The sequence below is a fragment of the Pseudophryne corroboree genome, chromosome 5 (genome assembly GCF_028390025.1).
Source record: "Pseudophryne corroboree isolate aPseCor3 chromosome 5, aPseCor3.hap2, whole genome shotgun sequence".
In the NCBI taxonomy this organism is placed as follows: domain Eukaryota; kingdom Metazoa; phylum Chordata; class Amphibia; order Anura; family Myobatrachidae; genus Pseudophryne; species Pseudophryne corroboree.
Window position 1 is genome coordinate 444,119,798 of NC_086448.1, and position 20,225 is coordinate 444,140,022.

Consider the following 20,225-nt stretch of genomic DNA (forward strand, 5'->3'; position numbering starts at 1 on the left):
ATATACTGAAACCTGCAATTGCCTCAGCATAAATAGTGCTGCTGCAGCGTGGTCGGATACCCTGTCAGATAATATTAATACGCTAAGACAGGGATAATATTTTGCTAACATTGAGCATATTTAAGACGTTGTCTTATATATAAAGGATGCACAGAGGGATATTTGCTGGCTGGCATCCAGAATTAATGCAATGTCCATTCTGCCAGGAGGGTATTAGAAACCCGGCAGTGGACAGGTGATGCTGCCTTTAAAAGGCACATGGAGATTCTGCCTAATAAGGGTGAGGAATTGTTTGGGGATGGTCTCTGGGACCTCGTATCCACAGCAACAGCTGGGAAGAAAATTTTTTACCTCCGGTTTCCTCACAAAAGCCTAAGAAAGCACCGTATTTTCAGGTAGTCCTTTCGGCTTCAGAAAAGCAAGCGGGTCAAAGGCACTTCCTTTCTGCACAGAGACAAGGGAAGAAGGAAAAAGCTGCACCAGTCAGCGAGTTCCCAGGATCAAATATCTTCCCTCGCTTCCTCTGAGTCCACCGCATGACGCTGGGGCTCCACAGGTGGAGACAGGTGCGGTGGGGGCGCGTCTCGGGAACTGCAGGGACCAATGGGCTTGCCCACAGGTGGATCCCTAGGTTCTGCAAGTAGTATCACAGGGATACAGGCTGGAGTTCGAGACGACTCCCCCTCGCCGTTGCCTCACATCAGCCTTGCCTGCTGCCCTCGGAGAAAGGTAGTACTGGCGGCAATTCACAAGCTGTACTTCCAGCAGGGGAAATCAAGGTACCCCTCCTTCAACAAGGCCGGGGTTACTATTCCAAAATGATTGTGGTACCGAAACCAGACGGTTCGGTGAGACCCATTCTAAAATTGAAATCCTTGAACACTTATATACGAAGGTTCAAGTTCAAAATGGAATCGCTCAGGGCGATTATTGCAAGCCTGGAAAATTTCAGGGTATCACTGGACATCAAGGATACTTACCTGCATGTCCCTGTTTACCCTCTTCACCAGGTGTACCTCAAAATTGTGGTACAGGATTGTCATTACCAATTCCAGACGTTGCCGTTGGTCTGTCCCCGGCACCGAAGGTATTTACCAGGGTAATGGCTGAAGTACTTATCCCGTACTTGGACGATCTCCTTATAAAGGCGAGGTCCAGGGAGCAGTTGTTCGTCGGAGTAGCACTATCTCGGGAAGTGCTACAACAGCACGGCTGGATTCTGAATATTCCAAAGTCGCAGCTGGTTCCTACGACGCGTCTACTGTTCCTGGCTATGGTTCTGGACACAGAACAGGATAAAAAGGGTTTCTCCCGGTGGAGAAGTCCATGGAGTTGGCGTCTCTAGACGGAGACCTCCTAATACAAATACAGGTATCGGTGCATCAATGCACGCGAGCCTTGGGAAAGATGATAGCTTCTTACGAAGAATTTCCATTCGCCAAGTCCCATGCAAGGATCTTCCAGTGGGATCTGTTGGACAAGTGGTCCGGGTCGCATCCTCAGATGCATCGGCGGATAACCCTGTCTCCAAGGGCCAGGGTGTCGCTGTAGTGGTGACTGCAGAGTGCTCATCTTCTAGGGGGCCGCAGATTCGGCATACAGGACTGGGTCCTGGTGACCACGGATGCCAGCCTTCAAGGCTGGGGGGCAGTCACACAGGGAAGAAACTTCCAAGGCCTATGGGAAAGTCAGGAGACTTCACTACACATAAATGTTCTGGAACTATGGGCCATTTACAATGCCCTAAGTCAGGCTAGACCCCTGCTTCAACACCGGCCGGTGCTGATCCAGTCGGACAACATCACGGCGGTCGCTCATGTAAACCGACAGGGCGGCACAAGAAGCAGGATAGCGATGGCAGAAGCCACAAGGATTCTCCGATGGGCGGAAAATCATGTGTTAGCACTGTCAGCAGTGTTCATTCCCGGAGTGGACAACTGAGAAGCAGATTTTCTCAGCAGACACGACCTCCACCCGGGAGAGTGGGGACTTCATCCAGAAGTCTTCCAAATGATTGTACACCGTGGGGAAAGGCCACAGGTGGACAGGATGGCGTCCCGCCTCAACAAAAAGCTACAAAGATATTGCGCCAGGTCAAGGGACCCTCAGGCGATAGCTGTGGACGCTCTGGTAACACCGTGGGTGTACCAGTCGGTGTATGTGTTCCCTTCTCTGCCTCTCATACCCAGGGTGATGAGAATAATAAGGAGAGGAGTAAGAACTATACTCATTGTTTCGGGTGGCCAAGAAGAGCTTGGTACCCAGAACTCCAAGAAATGATCTCAGAGGACCCATGGCCTCTGCCGCTCAGACAGGACCTGCTGCAGCAGGGGCCCTGTCTGTTCCAAGATTTACCGCGGCTGCGTTTGACGGCATGGCGGTTGAACGCCGGATCCTGAAGGAAAAGGGCATTCCGGAGGAAGTTATCCCTACGCTATTTAAAGCTAGGAAAGAAGTGAACGCAAACCATTATCACCGCATATGGCGGAAATATGTTGCGTGCTGTGAGGCCAGGAAGGCCCCAAAGGAGGAATTTCAGCTAGGTCGATTTCTGCACTTCCTACAAGTCAGAGGTGACTATGGGCCTTAAATTGGGTTCCATTAAGGTCCAGATTTCGGCTCTATCGATTTTCTTCCAAAATAGAACTGGCTTCACTGCCTGAAGTTCAGACTTTTGTTAAGGGAGTGCTGCATAGTCAGCCCCCGTTTGTGCCTCCAGTGGCACCGTGGGATCTCAACGTAGTGTTGGATTTCCTGAAGTCTCATTGGGTTGAGCCACTTAAATCCGTGGAGCTACAATACCTCACGTGGAAAGTGGTCATGTTGTGGGCCTTGGCGTCGGCCAGGCGTGTATCAGAATTGGCGGTTTGTCAAAAGCCCTTATCTGTATTTTATATGGATAAGGCGGAATTGAGGACTCGTTCCCAATTCCTTCCTAAGGTGGTAGCAGTTTTTCATGTGAACCAACCTATTGTGGTGCCTGCGGCTACTTGGGACTTGGAGGATTCCAAGTTTCTGGACGTAGTCAGGGCCCTGAAAAGTATATGTTTCCAGGACGGCTGGAGTCAGGAAAACTGACTCGCTATTTATCCTGTATGCACCCAACAAGCTGGTTGCTCCTGCTTCTAAGCAGACTATTGCTCGCTGGATCTGTAGCACGATTCAACTTGCACATTCCGCGGCTGGACTGCCGCACCCTAAATCTGTGAAAGCCCATTCCACGAGGAAAGTGGGCTCTTCTTGGGCGGCTGCCCGAGGGGTCTCGGCTTTACAAATTTGCCGAGCTGTTACTTGGTCGGGTTCAAACACTCTTGCAAGAGTCTACAAGTTTGATACCCTGGCTGAGGAGGACCTAGAGTTTGCTCATTCGGTGCTGCAGAGTCATCCGCACTCTCCCGCCCGTTTGGGAGCTTTGGTATAATCCCCATGGTCCTTACGGAGTCCCCAGCATCCACTTAGGACGTTAGAGAAAATAAGATTTTACTCACCGGTAAATCTATTTCTCGTAGTCCGTAGTGGATGCTGGGCGCCCATCCCAAGTGCGGATTGTCTGCAATACTTGTATATAGTTATTGCCTAACTAAATGGTTATTGTTGAGCCATCTGTTGAGAGGCTCAGTTGTTATCATACTGTTAACTGGGTATAGTATCACGAGTTATACGGTGTGATTGGTGTGGCTGGTATGAGTCTTACCTGGGATTCAAAATCCTTCCTTATTGTGTCAGCTCTTCCGGGCACAGTATCCTAACTGAGGTCTGGAGGAGGGTCATAGTGGGAGGAGCCAGTGCACACCAGGTAGTCCTAAAGTTTTCTTTAGTTGTGCCCAGTCTCCTGCGGAGCCGCTATTCCCCATGGTCCTTACGGAGTCCCCAGCATCCACTACGGACTACGAGAAATAGATTTACCGGTGAGTAAAATCTTATTTTTTTCCACTGGTGTTTTAAATTGGGGACCTAAATTACTTTGCTATTTATGTATTGCAGCACCAGCAATTTTTTTTTCCCTAGCACTGGATATCGGTGGTTAGGATAATCTTAGTCAAATCTTTTACTCTGTGGTAGTGCAGCTTTACTGTGAGTTGCTTTCTGTTTGTACAATATACATGTTCACAATAATTTATTCTTGTTTGATCTTTTCTTACAGACACCTGGGTAGAGTCAAGTGACTCTGCAAAGTACCGGTAAGTGTGTTCAGCTGTTGCTTTGGGTTGAATTTGCTCTTTGGATTTTGTGTGTGTTGTAACGTGGTTCAGAACTAGCCGGTCGTTGTTATTAACCAGAGTACAGTGTATCATTTCTTGTACATGTTAGTATCCTTTCCTGACAGCTACTGTAATTTGACAAATTATCACAACTTAAAGTTGTAGTCTTTTTGGATAAACTAGTACTGGCGGGAAAAAAAACATAGCATTCTATGGGAATAGAGGTTGCTGTAGGTGAAAACTTTGTCAAAGTACAGTTTTGCTGAATATTTTTCTCTTCCATAAGTTTCATAACTGAGTTAGCCATTGTTATTGATATGTTCCAATTCCATGTAGAGGGGAAGACTAATTACAGTGTATTTCTCAGATGGGCATGCATGCCCCTAGGTGGTGGTGGTGGTGGTATTATTTATTTCTCTGAAGTCCTAGTGGATGCTGGGTACTCCGTAAGGACCATGGGGTACAGACGGGCTCCGCAGGAGACTCGGCACTCTTAAAAGAAAGATTAGGTACTATATCTGGTGTGCACTGGCTCCTCCCTCTATGCCCCTCCTCCAGACCTCAGTTAGTATCTGTGCCCGGCCAGAGCTGGATGCACCCTAGGGGCTCTCCTGAGCTTCCTAGAAAAGAAAGTATTTGTTAGGTTTTTTATTTTCAGTGAGATCTGCTGGCAACAGACTCACTGCTTCGTGGGACTGAGGGGAGAGAAGCGAACCTACCTGCTTGCAGCTAGCTTGGGCTTCTAAGGCTACTGGACACCATTAGCTCCAGAGGGATCGAACACAGGCCCAGCCTCGGTCGTCCGGTCCCGGAGCCGCGCCGCCGTCCCCCTCGCAGAGCCAGAAGAACGAAGAGAAGTGGAAAATCGGCGGCTGAAGACTCCGGTCTTCTTTAAGGTAGCACACAGCACTGCAGCTGTGCGCCATTGCTCCCTCTGCACACCACACACTCCGGTCACTGATGGGTGCAGGGCGCTGGGGGGGGGGGGGGGGGGGGCGCCCTGGGCAGCAATTAGAGTACCTTACATGGCTAAATAGCACATAATACAGTTATTAAACTGTATATGTGCATAATCCCCCGCCATAAAACATATAAAAAAGCGGGAGAAGTCCGCCGAGAAAGGGGCGGGGCTATCTTCCTCAGCACACCAGCGCCATTTTCTCTTCACAGCTCCGCTGGAAGAACGCTCCCCAGACTCTCCCCTGCAGGTCCAGACTTCTAGGGTAAAAAAGAGAGGGGGGGCACATAAATTTAGGCGCAAATTGTGTATAATAGCAGCTATTGGGAAAAATCACTCAGTATAGTGTGCATCCCTGTGATATATAGCGCTGTGGTGTGTGCTGGCATACTCTCTCTCTGTCTCCCCTAAGGACTTAGTGGGGTCCTGTCCTCAGTCAGAGCATTCCCTGTGTGTGTGCGGTGTGTCGGTACGGATGTGTCGACATGTTTGATGAGGAAGCTTATGTGAAGGCGGAGCAGGTGCCGATAAGTGTGATGTCACCCCCTGCGGGGCCGACACCAGAGTGGGTGGATATGTGGAAGGTATTACACGACAGTGTGAACTCCTTGCATAAAAGGTTCGATGACATAACAGCTGTGGGACAGCCGGCTTCTCAGCCAGTGCCTGCCCAGGCGTCTCAAAGGCCATCAGGGGCTCAAAAATGCCCGCTACCTCAGATGGCAGACACAGATGTCGACACGGAGTCTGACTCCAGTGTCGACGAGGACGAGACTAATGTACATTCCACTAGGGCCACCCGTTGCATGATTACGGCAATGAAAAATGTGTTGCACATTTCTGACATTAACCCAGGTACCACTAAAAAGGGTATTATGTTTGGGGAGAAAAAGCAACCAGTGACTTTTCCCCCATCAGATGAGTTGAATGAAGTGTGTGAAGAAGCGTGGGCTTCCCCCGATAAGAAACTGGTGATTTCTAAAAAGTTACTGATGGCGTACCCTTTCCCGCCAGAGGACAGGTTACGTTGGGAGACATCCCCTAGGGTGGATAAAGCGCTCACACGCTTGTCAAAAAAGGTGGCACTGCCGTCTCAGGATACGGCCGCCTTAAAGGAGCCTGCGGATAGAAAGCAGGAGGCTATCCTGAAGTCTGTATATACACACTCAGGTACTATACTGAGACCTGCAATTGCTTCAGCTTGGATGTGTAGTGCTGCAGCAGCTTGGTCCGATACTCTGTCAGATAATATTGAACCCTCGACAGGGATACGATTTTGCTAACCATAGAGCATATTAAAGACGTTGTCTTATATATGAGAGATGCACAGAGGGATATTTGCCGGCTGGCATCTAGAATTAATGCAATGTCCATTTCTGCCAGGAGAGTATTATGGACTCGGCAGTGGACAGGTGATGCGGATTCTAAAAGGCACATGGAGGTTTTGCCTTACAAGGGTGAGGAATTGTTTGGGGATGGTCTCTCGGACCTCGTTTCCACAGCAACAGCTTGGAAGTCGACATTTTTACCTCAGGTTCCCTCACAGCCTAAGAAAGCACCGTATTATCAGGTACAGTCCTTTCGGCCCCAGAAAGGCAAGCGGGTCAATGGCGCTTCCTTTCTGCCCAGAGGCAAGGGAAGAGGGAAAAAGCTGCACCAGACAGCCAGTTCCCAGGATCAAATATCTTCCCCCGCTTCCTCTAAGTCCACCGCATGACGCTGGGGCTCCACAATCGGAGCCAGGTGCGGTGGGGGCGCGTCTCCGGAACTTCAGCGACCAGTGGGTTCGTTCACGGGTGGATCCCTGGGTTCTGCAAGTAGTATCACAGGGATACAAGCTGGAGTTCGAGGCGACTCCCCCTCGCCGTTACCTCAAATCAGCCTTGCCTGCTGCTCTCAGAGAAAGGGAGGTAGTACTGGCGGCAATTCACAAGCTGTATCTTCAGCAGGTGATAATCAAGGTACCCCTCTTTCAACAGGGACGGGGTTACTATTCCACAATGTTTGTGGTACCGAAACCAGACGGTTCGGTGAGACCCATTCTAAATTTGAAATCCTTGAACATTTATATAAAAAAGTTCAAGTTCAAGATGGAATCGCTCAGGGCGGTTATTGCAAGCCTGGAAGAGGGGGATTTTATGGTGTCATTGGACATCAAGGATGCTTACCTGCATGTCCCCATTTATCCACCCCACCAGGAGTACCTCAGGTTTGTGGTACAGGACTGTCATTACCAATTCCAGACGCTGCCGTTTGGTCTGTCCACGGCACCGCGGGTATTTACCAAGGTAATGGCCGAAATGATGATGCTCCTCCGAAAGAAAGGAGTCATAATTATCCCGTACTTGGACGATCTCCTTATAAAGGCGAGGTCCAAAGAGCAGTTGCTAGTCAGCGTAGCACTATCTCAGGAAGTGCTGCATCAGCACAGCTGGATTCTGAATATCCCAAAGTCACAGCTGATTCCTGCGAAGCGTCTGCTGTTCTTGGGCATGATTCTGGACACAGAACAGAAGAAGGTGTTTCTCCCGGAGGAGAAGGCCCAGGAATTATCATCTCTGGTCAGGGACCTCCTGAAACCAAAGCAGGTGTCGGTGCATCACTGCACGCGAATCCTGGGAAAGATGGTAGCTTCTTACGAAGCAATTCCCTTCGGCAGATTCCATGCAAGGATCTTTCAGTGGGATCTGTTAGACAAGTGGTCCGGATCGCATCTCCAGATGCATCGGTTGATCACCCTGTCCCAGAGGGCCAGGGTGTCTCTGCTGTGGTGGCTGCAGAGTGCTCATCTACTCGAGGGTCGCAGATTCGGCATACAGGACTGGGTCCTGGTGACCACGGATGCAAGCCTCCAAGGTTGGGGGGCAGTCACCCAGGGAAGGAACTTCCAAGGACAATGGTCGAGTCAGGAAACTTCCCTACACATAAATATTCTGGAACTAAGGGCCATTTACAACGCCCTGCTTCAAAACCAACCAGTTCTGATTCAGTCAGACAACATCACGGCAGTCGCCCATGTAAATCGACAGGGCGGCACAAGAAGCAGGATGGCAATGGCAGAAGCCACAAGGATTCTTCGATGGGCAGAGAATCACGTGCTAGCACTGTCAGCAGTGTTGCGCCAGGTCAAGGGACCTTCAGGCGATAGCTGTGGATGCTCTAGTGACACCGTGGGTGTACCAGTCGGTGTATGTGTTCCCTCCTCTTCCTCTCATACCCAAGGTACGGAGGATAATAAGAAAAAGGGGAGTAAGAACTATACTCATTGTTCCGGATTGGCCAAGAAGGACTTGGTACCCAGAACTTCAAGAGATGATCACAGAGGACCCATGGCCTCTGCCTCTCAGACAGGACCTGTTGCAGCAGGGGCCTGTCTGTTCCAAGACTTACCGCGGCTGCGTTTGACGGCATGGCGGTTGAACGCCGGATCCTAAAGGAAAAGGGCATTCCGGATGAAGTAATTCCTACGCTGATAAAAGCTAGGAAGGATGTGACAGCAAAACATTATCACCGCATATAGCGAAAATATGTTGCTTGGTGTGAGGCCAAGAAGGCCCCAACGGAGGAATTTCAGCTGGGTCGATTTCTGCACTTCCTACAGTCAGGAGTGACTATGGGCCTTAAATTGGGTTCCATAAAAGTCCAGATTTCGGCCCTGTCTATTTTCTTTCAAAAAGAACTGGCTTCACTGCCTGAAGTTCAAACGTTTGTTAAGGGAGTGCTCCATATTCAGCCCCCTTTTGTGCCTCCAGTGGCACCTTGGGATCTCAACGTTGTGTTGGATTTCCTAAAATCACATTGGTTTGAGCCACTTAAAACCGTGGAGCTAAAATATCTCACGTGGAAAGTGGTCATGCTATTGGCCTTGGCTTCGGCCAGGTGTGTGTCAGAATTGGCAGCTTTGTCGTGTAAAGGCCCGTATCTGATTTTCCATATGGACAGAGCAGAATTGAGGACTCGTCCCCAGTTTCTCCCAAAGGTGTCATCAGCTTTTCATTTGAACCAACCTATTGTGGTGCCTGCGGCTACTCGGGACTTGGAGGATTCCAAGTTGCTGGACGTAGTCCGGGCCCTAAAAATCTATGTTTCCAGGACAGCTGGAGTCAGAAAAACTGACTCGCTATTTATCCTGCATGCACCCAACAAGCTGGGTGCTCCTGCTTCAAAGCAGACTATTGCTCGCTGGATCTGTAGCACGATTCAACTTGCACATTCTGCGGTTGGACTGCCGCATCCTAAATCAGTAAAAGCCCATTCAACAAGGAAAGTGAGCTCATCTTGGGCGGCTGCCCGAGGGGTCTCGGCTTTACAACTTTGCCGAGCTGCTACTTGGTCGGGTTCAAACACATTTGCAAAATTCTACAAGTTTGATACCCTGGCTGAGGAGGACCTTGAGTTTGCTCATTCGGTGCTGCAGAGTCATCCGCACTCTCCCGCCCGTTTGGGAGCTTTGGTATAATCCCCATGGTCCTTACGGAGTACCCAGCATCCACTAGGACGTCAGAGAAAATAAGAATTTACTCACCGGTAATTCTATTTCTCGTAGCCCGTAGTGGATGCTGGGAGCCCGTCCCAAGTGCGGACTCTCTGCAATACGTGTATATAGTTATTGCTTAACTAAAGGGTTTTGTTATGAGCCATCTGTTAATGAGGCTCATTTGTTGTTCATACTGTTAACTGGGTATAGTTATCACAAGTTGTACGGTGTGATTGGTGTGGCTGGTATGAGTCTTACCCTGGATTCCAAATCCTTTCCTAGTAATGTCAGCTCTTCCGGGCACAGTTTCCCTAACTGAGGTCTGGAGGAGGGGCATAGAGGGAGGAGCCAGTGCACACCAGATATAGTACCTAATCTTTCTTTTAAGAGTGCCCAGTCTCCTGCGGAGCCCGTCTATACCCCATGGTCCTTACGGAGTACCCAGCATCCACTACGGACTACGAGAAATAGAATTACCGGTGAGTAAATTCTTATTTTATATGGTACCATAAGAGGTCTGCAGCACCTTACAAAGTACATAAATAGTATGAGCAAAAACAAAACAAAAAAGTGACTTGCAGTACAGAACTTTGCAGGACATGGTTTATAAACAGAAGTAATATCAAAATAAGCAGCAGGGCGACAGAACACAAAGGTTAAGTTAGGCAATAGGGTGGAGATGGTGGTAGAAGTGAGGAAAGTAAAAGCACATGAGTGAAGAGAGTCCTATAAAATGGAGATATACAAACAACATTTATTTTTTATATTCTGATATAAAAGTTAATAGAGGTAATCAATAAGGGACTTGGATGAACCTAATTACGTTGGTTATTGCTTTTTGATAAATCAGTTAAGGGCCCTACAGACTCGGTGACCCGCCGTCGAGCTGCCCGACCGCCGATATTGTCCATATTGGCCTGCATGTTTAAACGAGCTGGCACCAGCGATGAACGAGCGCGGGGCCGCGCATCGTTCATCGCTGGTGCCTACACACTGAAAGATATGAGCGATATCCTGTTCATTAATGAACGAGATCGTTCATATCTTTCACTGGTATCAACCAGTGTTTAGGGCTCTTAAGTCTGCACATCATTTAGAAATGCTAATAATCTTTACTCTACATACAAGGGATGTGCAATAAGTTTCTGGATGCACAAAAAGTATTATATTTACAGAGGCGTTTATGCAAAGTTGCATGTGCTGAAACTAGGGAGGCCAATCCCGGGATCGGCGGGATCCCGGGATTTGGGCCCAAAAATGCCGGTATTTGAGCCTCCAATCCCAGGATTCAAGGGATTACAGTGCGCATGTGCGGGAGGGTTGGTAGCGGCGCGGGAGGGAGGGTGGGTGTAAGTAATAACACTTACTATTAGGCGGGCGGCCGCGGCAGCCATGGACAAGCTGAACGCGGCGGCACTTCAAATGTAGCGCTGGCCGCCAGCCAATCAGAGCTGGCGGACCGGCAGCCAATCAGGGAAGCTGCTGCAGCAGCGGCAGCCAATCAGGAGCGACTGCTGCGGCCGCTTCCCTGATTGGCTGCCGGTCCGCCAGCTCCGGTTGGCTGGCGGCCAGCGCTTCATTTGAAATGTCGCCGCGTTCAGTGTGTCCATGGCTGCCGCGGCCGCCCGCCTTATAGTAAGTGTTATTACGTACACCCACCCTCCCTCCCTCGCCGCTACCTACACCCTCCCTCCCGCACCACTACCTACACCCACCCTCCCGCAGTGCTACCTACACCCACCCTCCCGCACCGCTACCTACCCCCTCCCTACCTCCCGCACCGCTACCTAAGCCCTACTTCCCTCTCGCACCGCTACCTACACCCTACTTCCCTCTCGCACCGCTACCTACACCCTCCCTCCAGCGCTGCTCCCTACAACCTTCACTGGTCCCTACTGCAATCCCTGGAATCCCGGGATTGACCGTTTTTCAATCCCGAATCCCGAGATTGAGAAAAACGGCCCGGGATTGGCCTCCCTAGTAGCTAAAACCACTTTGTGAAACAGCTGTACCAGTCTGAAGAAGGTATGTCTTATACATGCTGGATGAAGGTCTCCACAGCAGCTTCTGGTGACTCAAAACGAATCCCATGCAACTTGCATTTGATTTGTATCGCAGGGGGCCTGGTTTGAATGACCAAGCTCCTGGATACGATCATGGGACAGAAAATCCACCACTTTCCTGGACTTGTGGGCAGGTGCATTGTTATGATGGAGAAGGACACCATGAGTGCGAGTTCTTTGATGACTCCTGGCAATGGCCACAAAAACAGCCACCATCTGCTTGGCCATGCTGCGCTCACATTCCAGAATTCATAGTCACTGATAATCTCCCAGACTGAGCTTGATTGGCCGCCATGAAACCAAGCTAGCATATTGCGGCACCAAGTCACCCGAGCCTCCATCGGCTCTCGAGTCAGCTGATGGGGCACCCAGCGTACAGAAAGCTTGCTCAGACAGAGCATTTTGTCAGGTATCAAGCAGATGGATCCCGATGAGATGCCTTGTCTAACTGGGCCATGGTCACCCTGGTGCCCGCATAGCAGCATTGTTGTCCTTGATGATGGAGAACACAGGTCGGCTGCAGCACTCCTCATCTTTCAGGGACCGTCTCCGACACCGAAGTTCTGCAAATCACTCAAACAGAGTGGTTTCGGGCCAGTGCTGCTTCCCCAAAAGCAGCTCACAGTCTTATTATGTTTGTTCAGTTACTGGCCGGAGTATAAAAGACTATGTAGCCACATTTTGGGTGTCTGTTCTCCATTTCTTTTGATGAATGATTTTTGCTATTTTGCGATAAACAAGTATTTGATTATGAATCTGTGCCATTTTTTCTTCACTTATTTTCTAAAATAAGTGAGAAAGTGGAAAGAATAAGGGACCTCATTCAAGTAGTTGTTGCGATCAAATAGTTGCCGCCCAGAAATAGAGAAAAAACACCCATTGCAGAAATTGCGAATGCATCGTAATGTGCGTTCTGATCGCAAAATCATACGCAATTACCAGAACATCAAAGATTTTTTCCATCTGTACCCGGCAAGGTCGTCCACAATTCTGCAGACGCAAGAGGCTGGAAATGGTAATCGCTGACGTCAGAAACCTGCCTTAAAACGCCTGGGCACGCCTGCGTTTTTTCTGACACACCCAGAAAACGCCATGGTGTAAATTTACTAAGGTGGGAGATTTTTAGAACTGGTGATGTTGCCCATGGCAACCAATCAGATTCTACTTAACATTTATCTAGCTGCTTCTAGCAGATAATAGATATAATCTGATTGGTTGCTATGGGCAACATCACCTGTTCTAAAAATCTCCCACCTTAGTAAATTTACCCCCATGTTAACGCCCATAAACGCTGGCTTCCTGGCAATGAAAAAATGATTGCGCTGCAACACAATGCATTCACAAAAAGAATTGCACTTCACAGGTGCGCGCACGCAATGCGAATGCTGCGCATATACGATTCTCAAATTTTGCAATCCAACCTGAATAAAAAAGTTAGATCCAGATGTTTTCCTCGCACCAAACAGCTCTACACATTCGGACATAAATTGAGTTGTTTTGGGGGGCAAGTTGTATTTGTCAATGTTGAAAAACATTACAAGTACACCATTACAGCACATTTACAACAAATAAACATTTTTAAACTTGTTTCTAAAAACAAAAAATCTTTGATCTCTCCAAATAGTCTGTGTACTGTACATGTCATTTTTGCCCCAGGAAATGCTTCTTACATGCAAAACAAAATGCGTCTGCTGTTTAAAATGATATGCAGAATGCCTATATTCTGTGTATAATTGCTGTTGCGTCTGCATATGTTATGCTACAGCGGTTTCCTGCCAAACACTGTAACATAATTTGGTATGCCGATACAGCCACAATTACACACAGAATATAGACATGCAGCATAATTATTTTAATCAGCAGGAGCTGCTTGTGCATCCTGGAGGACTGGGTTTATATGGGGTTTATGTGTTGCTTCAGTCATGGAACTATTTTGGTGACAATGGCTGACTTTCTATCACACTGTGCAGTTGTTATACTAATAAACGCTTTCCGGTTGGTCTGAAAAATCGGATGTTTCCTTGTCTAAATATACCGTGAGAATTCGGATCCAATTTGCATTGTGAACTTTTCTATCATCTTTCTCCACCTGGGAGGGGCGCCCTTTAAGCAGCTCTTTTGCATGGCCGCCGAGTCCCCAGAGCTTCAGGCGTCTTCTGTCTTCACCTGAGGGGGGAGGCAGCCTTTAGGCAGGTCTTTTACATGGCCACCGCTCCCTCCATGCATGCCGCTATGCAAGCTATCCCCGCTGGGTCCCGCTAACATTCGCACTTCTGCCGTGTCAATAGACATACCCCTTTATACTTGAGGACATTTTAGAAGTGGTTTCTCTGTTAAATATCTCATACCATTTATTTCTTGTTCTGTCGCCTTATTCTTATGGTATGTTGGAAATGGAATGGCCACAAAGATATGGTCAGCAAGTACAGATGAGTCTCCGCTCATCTTTGCCACTAACCGTGGCTATTGATTTGACTTTCTTAAGTGTATCTGTAGAAGTCGAATTCCCAGGTGTAGTAAAGCTCTCCTGTTACTGTAGGTGTCCTCTCATATGCAATCAATTCAGTAATGTATTCATTATTCTTTATGTGCCAGGTAATTATCACGTCATGAGATGTTATATCCAGCCAGGACTCACACAAAAATCATGTGAAGATTTAAGGCCTACAGTATTGTAACATACTACACTATTAGGTGCTTTTTCTATCTCCACCCCCATCTAAAATGTATAAATGTATATTTGTATCATGGAACATCCAATTTGTAGGCTTTATCTGTAACATCCTATCAGTTTGCTAGAAAATAGTGACATCACTGAAATATTGACTCATAAGACCAGACTTTATATTAATTCAATACTTGTTGCTATTGAATTGAATGACTATATTTTTAAGTATTAGCTGAGCACAAACACTGCCACCATTATTTGTAGGTCAGTCATCTACTGTAAGACAGCCCTTCATTTCTTTCATTATTTGCATTTTGTTCATGGTTATTTTTTACATTTTTTCCCCCTTACTTTAGGTCCGGACCACAAAAAGAAGTAAGTTAATTTTGTGTTGCTCTCATAAATATGTATTGCAATTCCACAAGAGAACATGGTAACTGAAGCATCTGGTCTCAGCAAGATCATTTGTATTGGTAATGTATATTTGGGAATGTAGTTTTGAAATCTAATGCATGCAAGTAATGTATACTTACTATGTAATCCATGACTTGGCTGTCTCTATGTCTATTTTTTTTCAGGTGCATTTATTAGAGTCTCAGCACTTTAATGTACTCTTCGGGGTGTATTTACTAAAGTGCGGGTTTTTAGAAGTGGAGATGTTGGCCATAGCAGCCAGTCAGATTCTAGGTATTATCTTCTAGAAGGTGCTAGAAAAATAAGTAGAATCTGATTGGTTGCTATAGGCAACATCTCTACTTCTAAAAACCTACACTTTAGTAAATACACCTCTTTATCTCCTGCTCATTCTTTAGTTATCTAGTTCAACCAATCACATCAGCAAATCACGTTATCCAAGTGACTCAGCATGCTGCTCTTGAGGAAGCTACTACATCCAAATTGTTCATGTACAAAAGTAGAAAGCAAACATATTTATTTAGTGGATGCTGCATCATTTTACAACAAGCCACAATCCGATCAACCACAAAAAAACATTGTCAAATTTAGGTACTGTACAGTATATTGGGTTAGTTGTATTCCTAAAAGTGAAATGTTATACACTGTATGGGCAAGAGTATGTGGACACTACTTCAAATGAGTGTGTTTGGCCTTTTTATTAACATCCTTTGCTAACAGTGGCAGCAAATCAACTACAGCTGTACAATCTCCATAGTCAAACATCAGTAGAATGGGTTGTCAGAGCCGTCTTAACAGCAGTGTAGGCCCCTGGGCACAGCAATGCACTGGGGCTCCTACCCATCGATCAGCGGTAGCGGTGGGGGGTGCTATCAGCGGCAGCTTTGATGTCACACGGGGGTAGGGGGGTTCTATGTTTCGCTCAGCATGTAGGACCTGGAGAAATAATTTCTGTTATTTACTCCTTTACTGCACAAATGGGACGGGAAGGAGAACCCTAAACTGTAGAAGGGGACACTGTGCTGAATGACGGGGCCATGGTACATGACTTCCAGGGTGGTAGGGGCTGTTTATTACACAGGGGAGGGGTGGATAGTGGAGTGGGCTTAATATTCATCATTTTCCGGGGGTCAGGGCAGCTGGCTTTACTGCAGATATCTTCAGTTCCTGGAAATAGATTTCTTAGCTTTAATGAGATTAAAAAAAACCTAGAGAGTCTCACCTTTCAGGAGGTACTGGGGACTTGGGGATCAGACTTCAAGATCCAGAGCAATACACCAGCAAAAATCTAAAACTGCATATTAAGCGTGTGGAGCTAGAGCAGGGACCAGCTGCTTGAAGGCTGATATCTCTGGTTCTGGGCATAGTAGAGACAAGCTGCCAGCGTCCCCTGAAAGGGGGAGAGTGCCAGCTTTTGTAGTATACCCTCAGAAAAACTCTAAGTCAGACAGAACCCGAGATATCTGGCTGGGAAGAACAATTAACAGGCTTGGATGGGGACCACTGCTTTGAAGTCGGATATCTCCAGTTCCCCACGGCCGATTTTCAGAAATCTGGTACCCCTGGAAAGAGGGGGCCCTCAGCTATCAGCGTAGTAATGGGCAAGAGCCCATTGAGCCCATACGAAAAGACGGCCCTGTGGGTTGTATTCTCATAGGATGCCACCTTTCCACTTCAGTTTGCCACATTTCGGCCTTGGTTTAGCTGCTCTGGTCAACTGCTAGTACTGTTATTTGGTCTAGGGCAACAGCAGCTCAGCCGGGTTACATTAGGCTACACATGCTAACAGAATAGGCTCTGTTCCCAACCTTGTTCTGTACTTCTGATCTTTGTTCTCTTCCCTCCCTTTCAAACTCACATTTTCTAAATCTTTATGGGGCTACGAAGATTTGAAGTGCTTAGTGCATGGCCGGACTGGCCATTAGTTTTGTTTTGGAAAGTCCCGTAGGGCCGATTGGTGTGCGTGGCCACCTGTTATGAGGCCCCACCCCTGCACGTTACCATTGCAATGTAATGTGTCCTGACTACTGCGCATCGCGTCCACCGGCTGCTAGTAGGAGAAAAGGCCCGTCCCCACCCGGCTGCCCGGAAGAGGAGGTCTGCGCGCCAAACGTCATTGTCGTCATCGGCGCGGACCTCGGCGGAAGAGACAGTGCGGCCACGGTGCGGTGGATCCATCTCGGTGATGGTGAGTATGAATACTAACCCACTGGCGATCAGGCAGAGGCAAGCCCTTGTGAAATACCTGTGCTGCTTTGTGGGCGCTTCTGTCACAATGCGCGGCCGGCTCCATGCACTTGGCACTCTGGATATATAAATTAATTTAGGGAGTTATTGTTGAGTTAGATAAACCGATGCCCAGCAGCAGCTGATTCAGGGTAGCCCCCAGGATCTATGACTGATATGTGCAAGGAAGGGATGAAGTTACAGCAATATACTGTAATATTACAGTGTCGGCTCTATTGGATTCTTTATATATATTTCTGCTGCGGGGTACACTGGGCTCCACAGGGAATAACATTGGGGTGTAGAGTAGGATCTTGATCCGAGGCACCAACAGTCTCAAAGCTTTGACTGTTCCCAAGATGCATAGCCTTCGTGCACAGGAGCTCAGTTTTGTAGTTGGTGCCATGCAGTAAGCAGGCATACAACAGGCGGGCTGCTACAGCAGCCCTGAGAAGACATCTCCTGCTGCAGCTCCATCACCTCCCCCAGCGGCGCTGTATACTCCCGCGCCCTGGTTGCCGGGTACTTACAGCGGAGGCTCCGGTTTACTCACCGTTAGTCACACACTCGCCGAAGTTCTCCTGGATCGCGTGGCCACACTCAGGGAGGAGGTAAGTTGGTCCCCTAGGCGGGTCCCGCTGAAAATGCGATCCGGCACGGCCGGTGGGAGGCGGGCCGCGCGCACTGACGTAGACACTGTGGTCGAGCAGGGACTCCACTAAACCACCAGCGCAAGGGCACAGGTCGGTTTTTACCTCATAAAAAAAGTTTTTATTACAGCCCATAGTACCAGTGGTGAGGTCTAGCAGGAGGATAAGGTTTGGACCTGTAGCCCCTCCTCCAGCCCCAGGGCGCCATTTACAGTAATGTTTCCGGCCTGGAGCTGCATATATCTCTCTCCCTCACTCCGTCAGTATTTGGGCGCCATTACACAGAGCAGCACTGTTCCTGGGACTGTTTGGGCAAATCCTCCTTTGTAGAGCCACCTGCACGTCAGCGCTGTGCATTTTACAAGACACTTAAGTATTCTACATGTCTATTGACAGTGTTAGTTAAGAAACGGTGCATTTGGTCAGGGTTATATAGTACAAGTACCCTGTGATATACATCCAGTCTTTACTGTGCATTGATATTTCTACTAATTATATAGATATACTGAGTACTACTTTGTATTGCTAGTCCAGTACAGTTTTATTGCATGTCTTAATTTCTGCATTGTACATTGTGACTCTATGTGTGTGCGTGTAGCTGCTGTGTGATCTCCATTTCGTGTCTCTCACTCAGATTGCTATCGCTATATTCTATGATCTGAGGGGGCTCAGTGCATCAGGTTTATTATCTGATATTGGTGTCTCGCAAGATATACTCGTGTATTTTTCTTTGTGCTTTTTATTCACCATATACCTCTTGAATTCCCTGTTTGCGTACATAAGCTGCACAGTGGGTGCTTGTCAGGTATATTGCTGCTGATATTGTACTGTGTTGCCTAAGATTGTACTTTTAATTATGTCGGCTACAGGGGGCAACAAAGCTGGAGCTGATCCCACAGTTTGTGGAGGTGAAGCTGCGGGCATGTTTGAGGAAAATTTGGCAGCAGACAGTTCAGGATCTGGGGGTTCCCTTTCTCCCCCCAGTGGAATAGTGGCAACGGGGGGTCCAAAAGGACCCTACATTTTCCTCGTTATTAACTACGCTTGTAACTAAACTTACGCCTCCTATGGGACCCCTGTACCAGTACATCCGATTATGGTCCCTGCAGTTAATATGCCCTGGGCGGATCAAATCTGCAATCAGTTACAGCAATTAAACCAGTCACTGACTAAAAAGAAATCTGAATGTGGTCATCTAAATGGGCCATTACTTCCTCACAGTCTACCACTGTCCCTGACACCTCATCTGATGATGCTGGTGTCTATACTGACCCTGATAGTTCTGATGGGAAGGCTGGTTCACAGGTAGATGTTCCTGACTTGTTGGAGGCAATCAGGATGATTCTTCAGATCACTGATGACACAGAGCCTGATGCCGTTCCTAAGAAACCAGACAGGTTCAAACGAAAGAAAGTGGTTAAGCAAATTTTACCTCACTCTGACCACTTAGTGGACATACGTCAGGAGTCCTGGGAAAATCCAGGTAAGAAATTCACACCCCACAAGAAGATGCTGACTCGCTATCAACTTGCTGTGGAGCTAAGTAAAACTTGGGAGACTCCCCCCGCCAGTGTATTTGCAGGTGGCGAGGCTGGTAGTATCCTCATCTCTGCCTGTGACTACAGTCACGTCTCTGAAGGAACCGACAGATAAGCATGTGGAGGGTTGTTTAAAGGCAATATACACCCTCACTGGTGCTGTGCATATGCCCACTATTGCAGCAACTCGGGCTGCAGAGGCCATTGAGGCGTGGGCCCAGGAGTTGGAAGCTGAGTTGCCTTCCAATGCTTCCGATTACGCTAAACAATGCCTGTCGTATATTGTCACAGCTTCTCATTATGTGAAAGAGGCGGCTTCTGATGCCGGTATTCTGGCGGCCAAGGCTTCTACTACATCTAACCTGGCTCGCCGGATTCTTTGGTTGTGGTCCTCTGTTGATCTGGACTCCCAAGAAAACCCAGGGAGGTGCTCCCTTTTAGGAGAGACATTCTTTTTGGAGAAGACCTCAACAAGATAGTGGCGGACTTAGCTTCTGCTAAAACGGCATGTCTGCCTAGTACTGCGCCGAAAGCGGAGTACTTTCTCTCGTTCCTTTCGTCCTCCAAGAAAAGCAAAAGGTCAGGCATACCCGAAACACGGTCAGACTTCCAAACATGCTAAGCCCAAACCCAAATGGGCCTGAGCTGCCTGTCAGCCTGCTTCCAAAACTGACAAGCCTGCCGCATGATGGGGCGGGCCTCCCCCTGGAAGATCCCAGGATGGGGGGCCGACTTCTAGGGTTTACCCAGGAATCGTTGAAGACCACTTCCGATGCCTGGGTACGGGAAGTCGTCACTCGAAGTTACGCCGTAACCTTCAAGAAAAGTTCCCCTCATCGATTTTGCCTGACAGACATCCCTTCGGATCAGGTAAAGGCAAAATCTCTTCATTCGGTGGTACAGTCCCTCCTGGACACAGGAGTGGTAGTACAAGTGTCTCTAGCTCAGAGAGGCAAGGGGTACTATTCACCACTGTTCCTAGTCCCGGCCAATTCTCAATCTCAAGTCCTTGAACAAATTTGTCAGGGT

At 48.1% G+C, this 20,225-nt stretch overlaps 1 protein-coding gene across 2 annotated transcripts in view; it reads left to right on the plus strand.

The window, feature by feature from the left end:
• Positions 1 to 20,225, plus strand: part of LOC134927842 (uncharacterized) — a 457,379-nt gene that overhangs the window by 270,931 nt on the left and 166,223 nt on the right. For both annotated transcript variants that reach the window (XM_063922900.1, XM_063922899.1), the window contains exons 8-9: positions 4,145 to 4,181; positions 14,725 to 14,743. In XM_063922900.1, the coding sequence (XP_063778970.1) occupies positions 4,145 to 4,181; positions 14,725 to 14,743 (56 nt within the window). The remainder of the gene's footprint in view (positions 1 to 4,144; positions 4,182 to 14,724; positions 14,744 to 20,225) is intronic.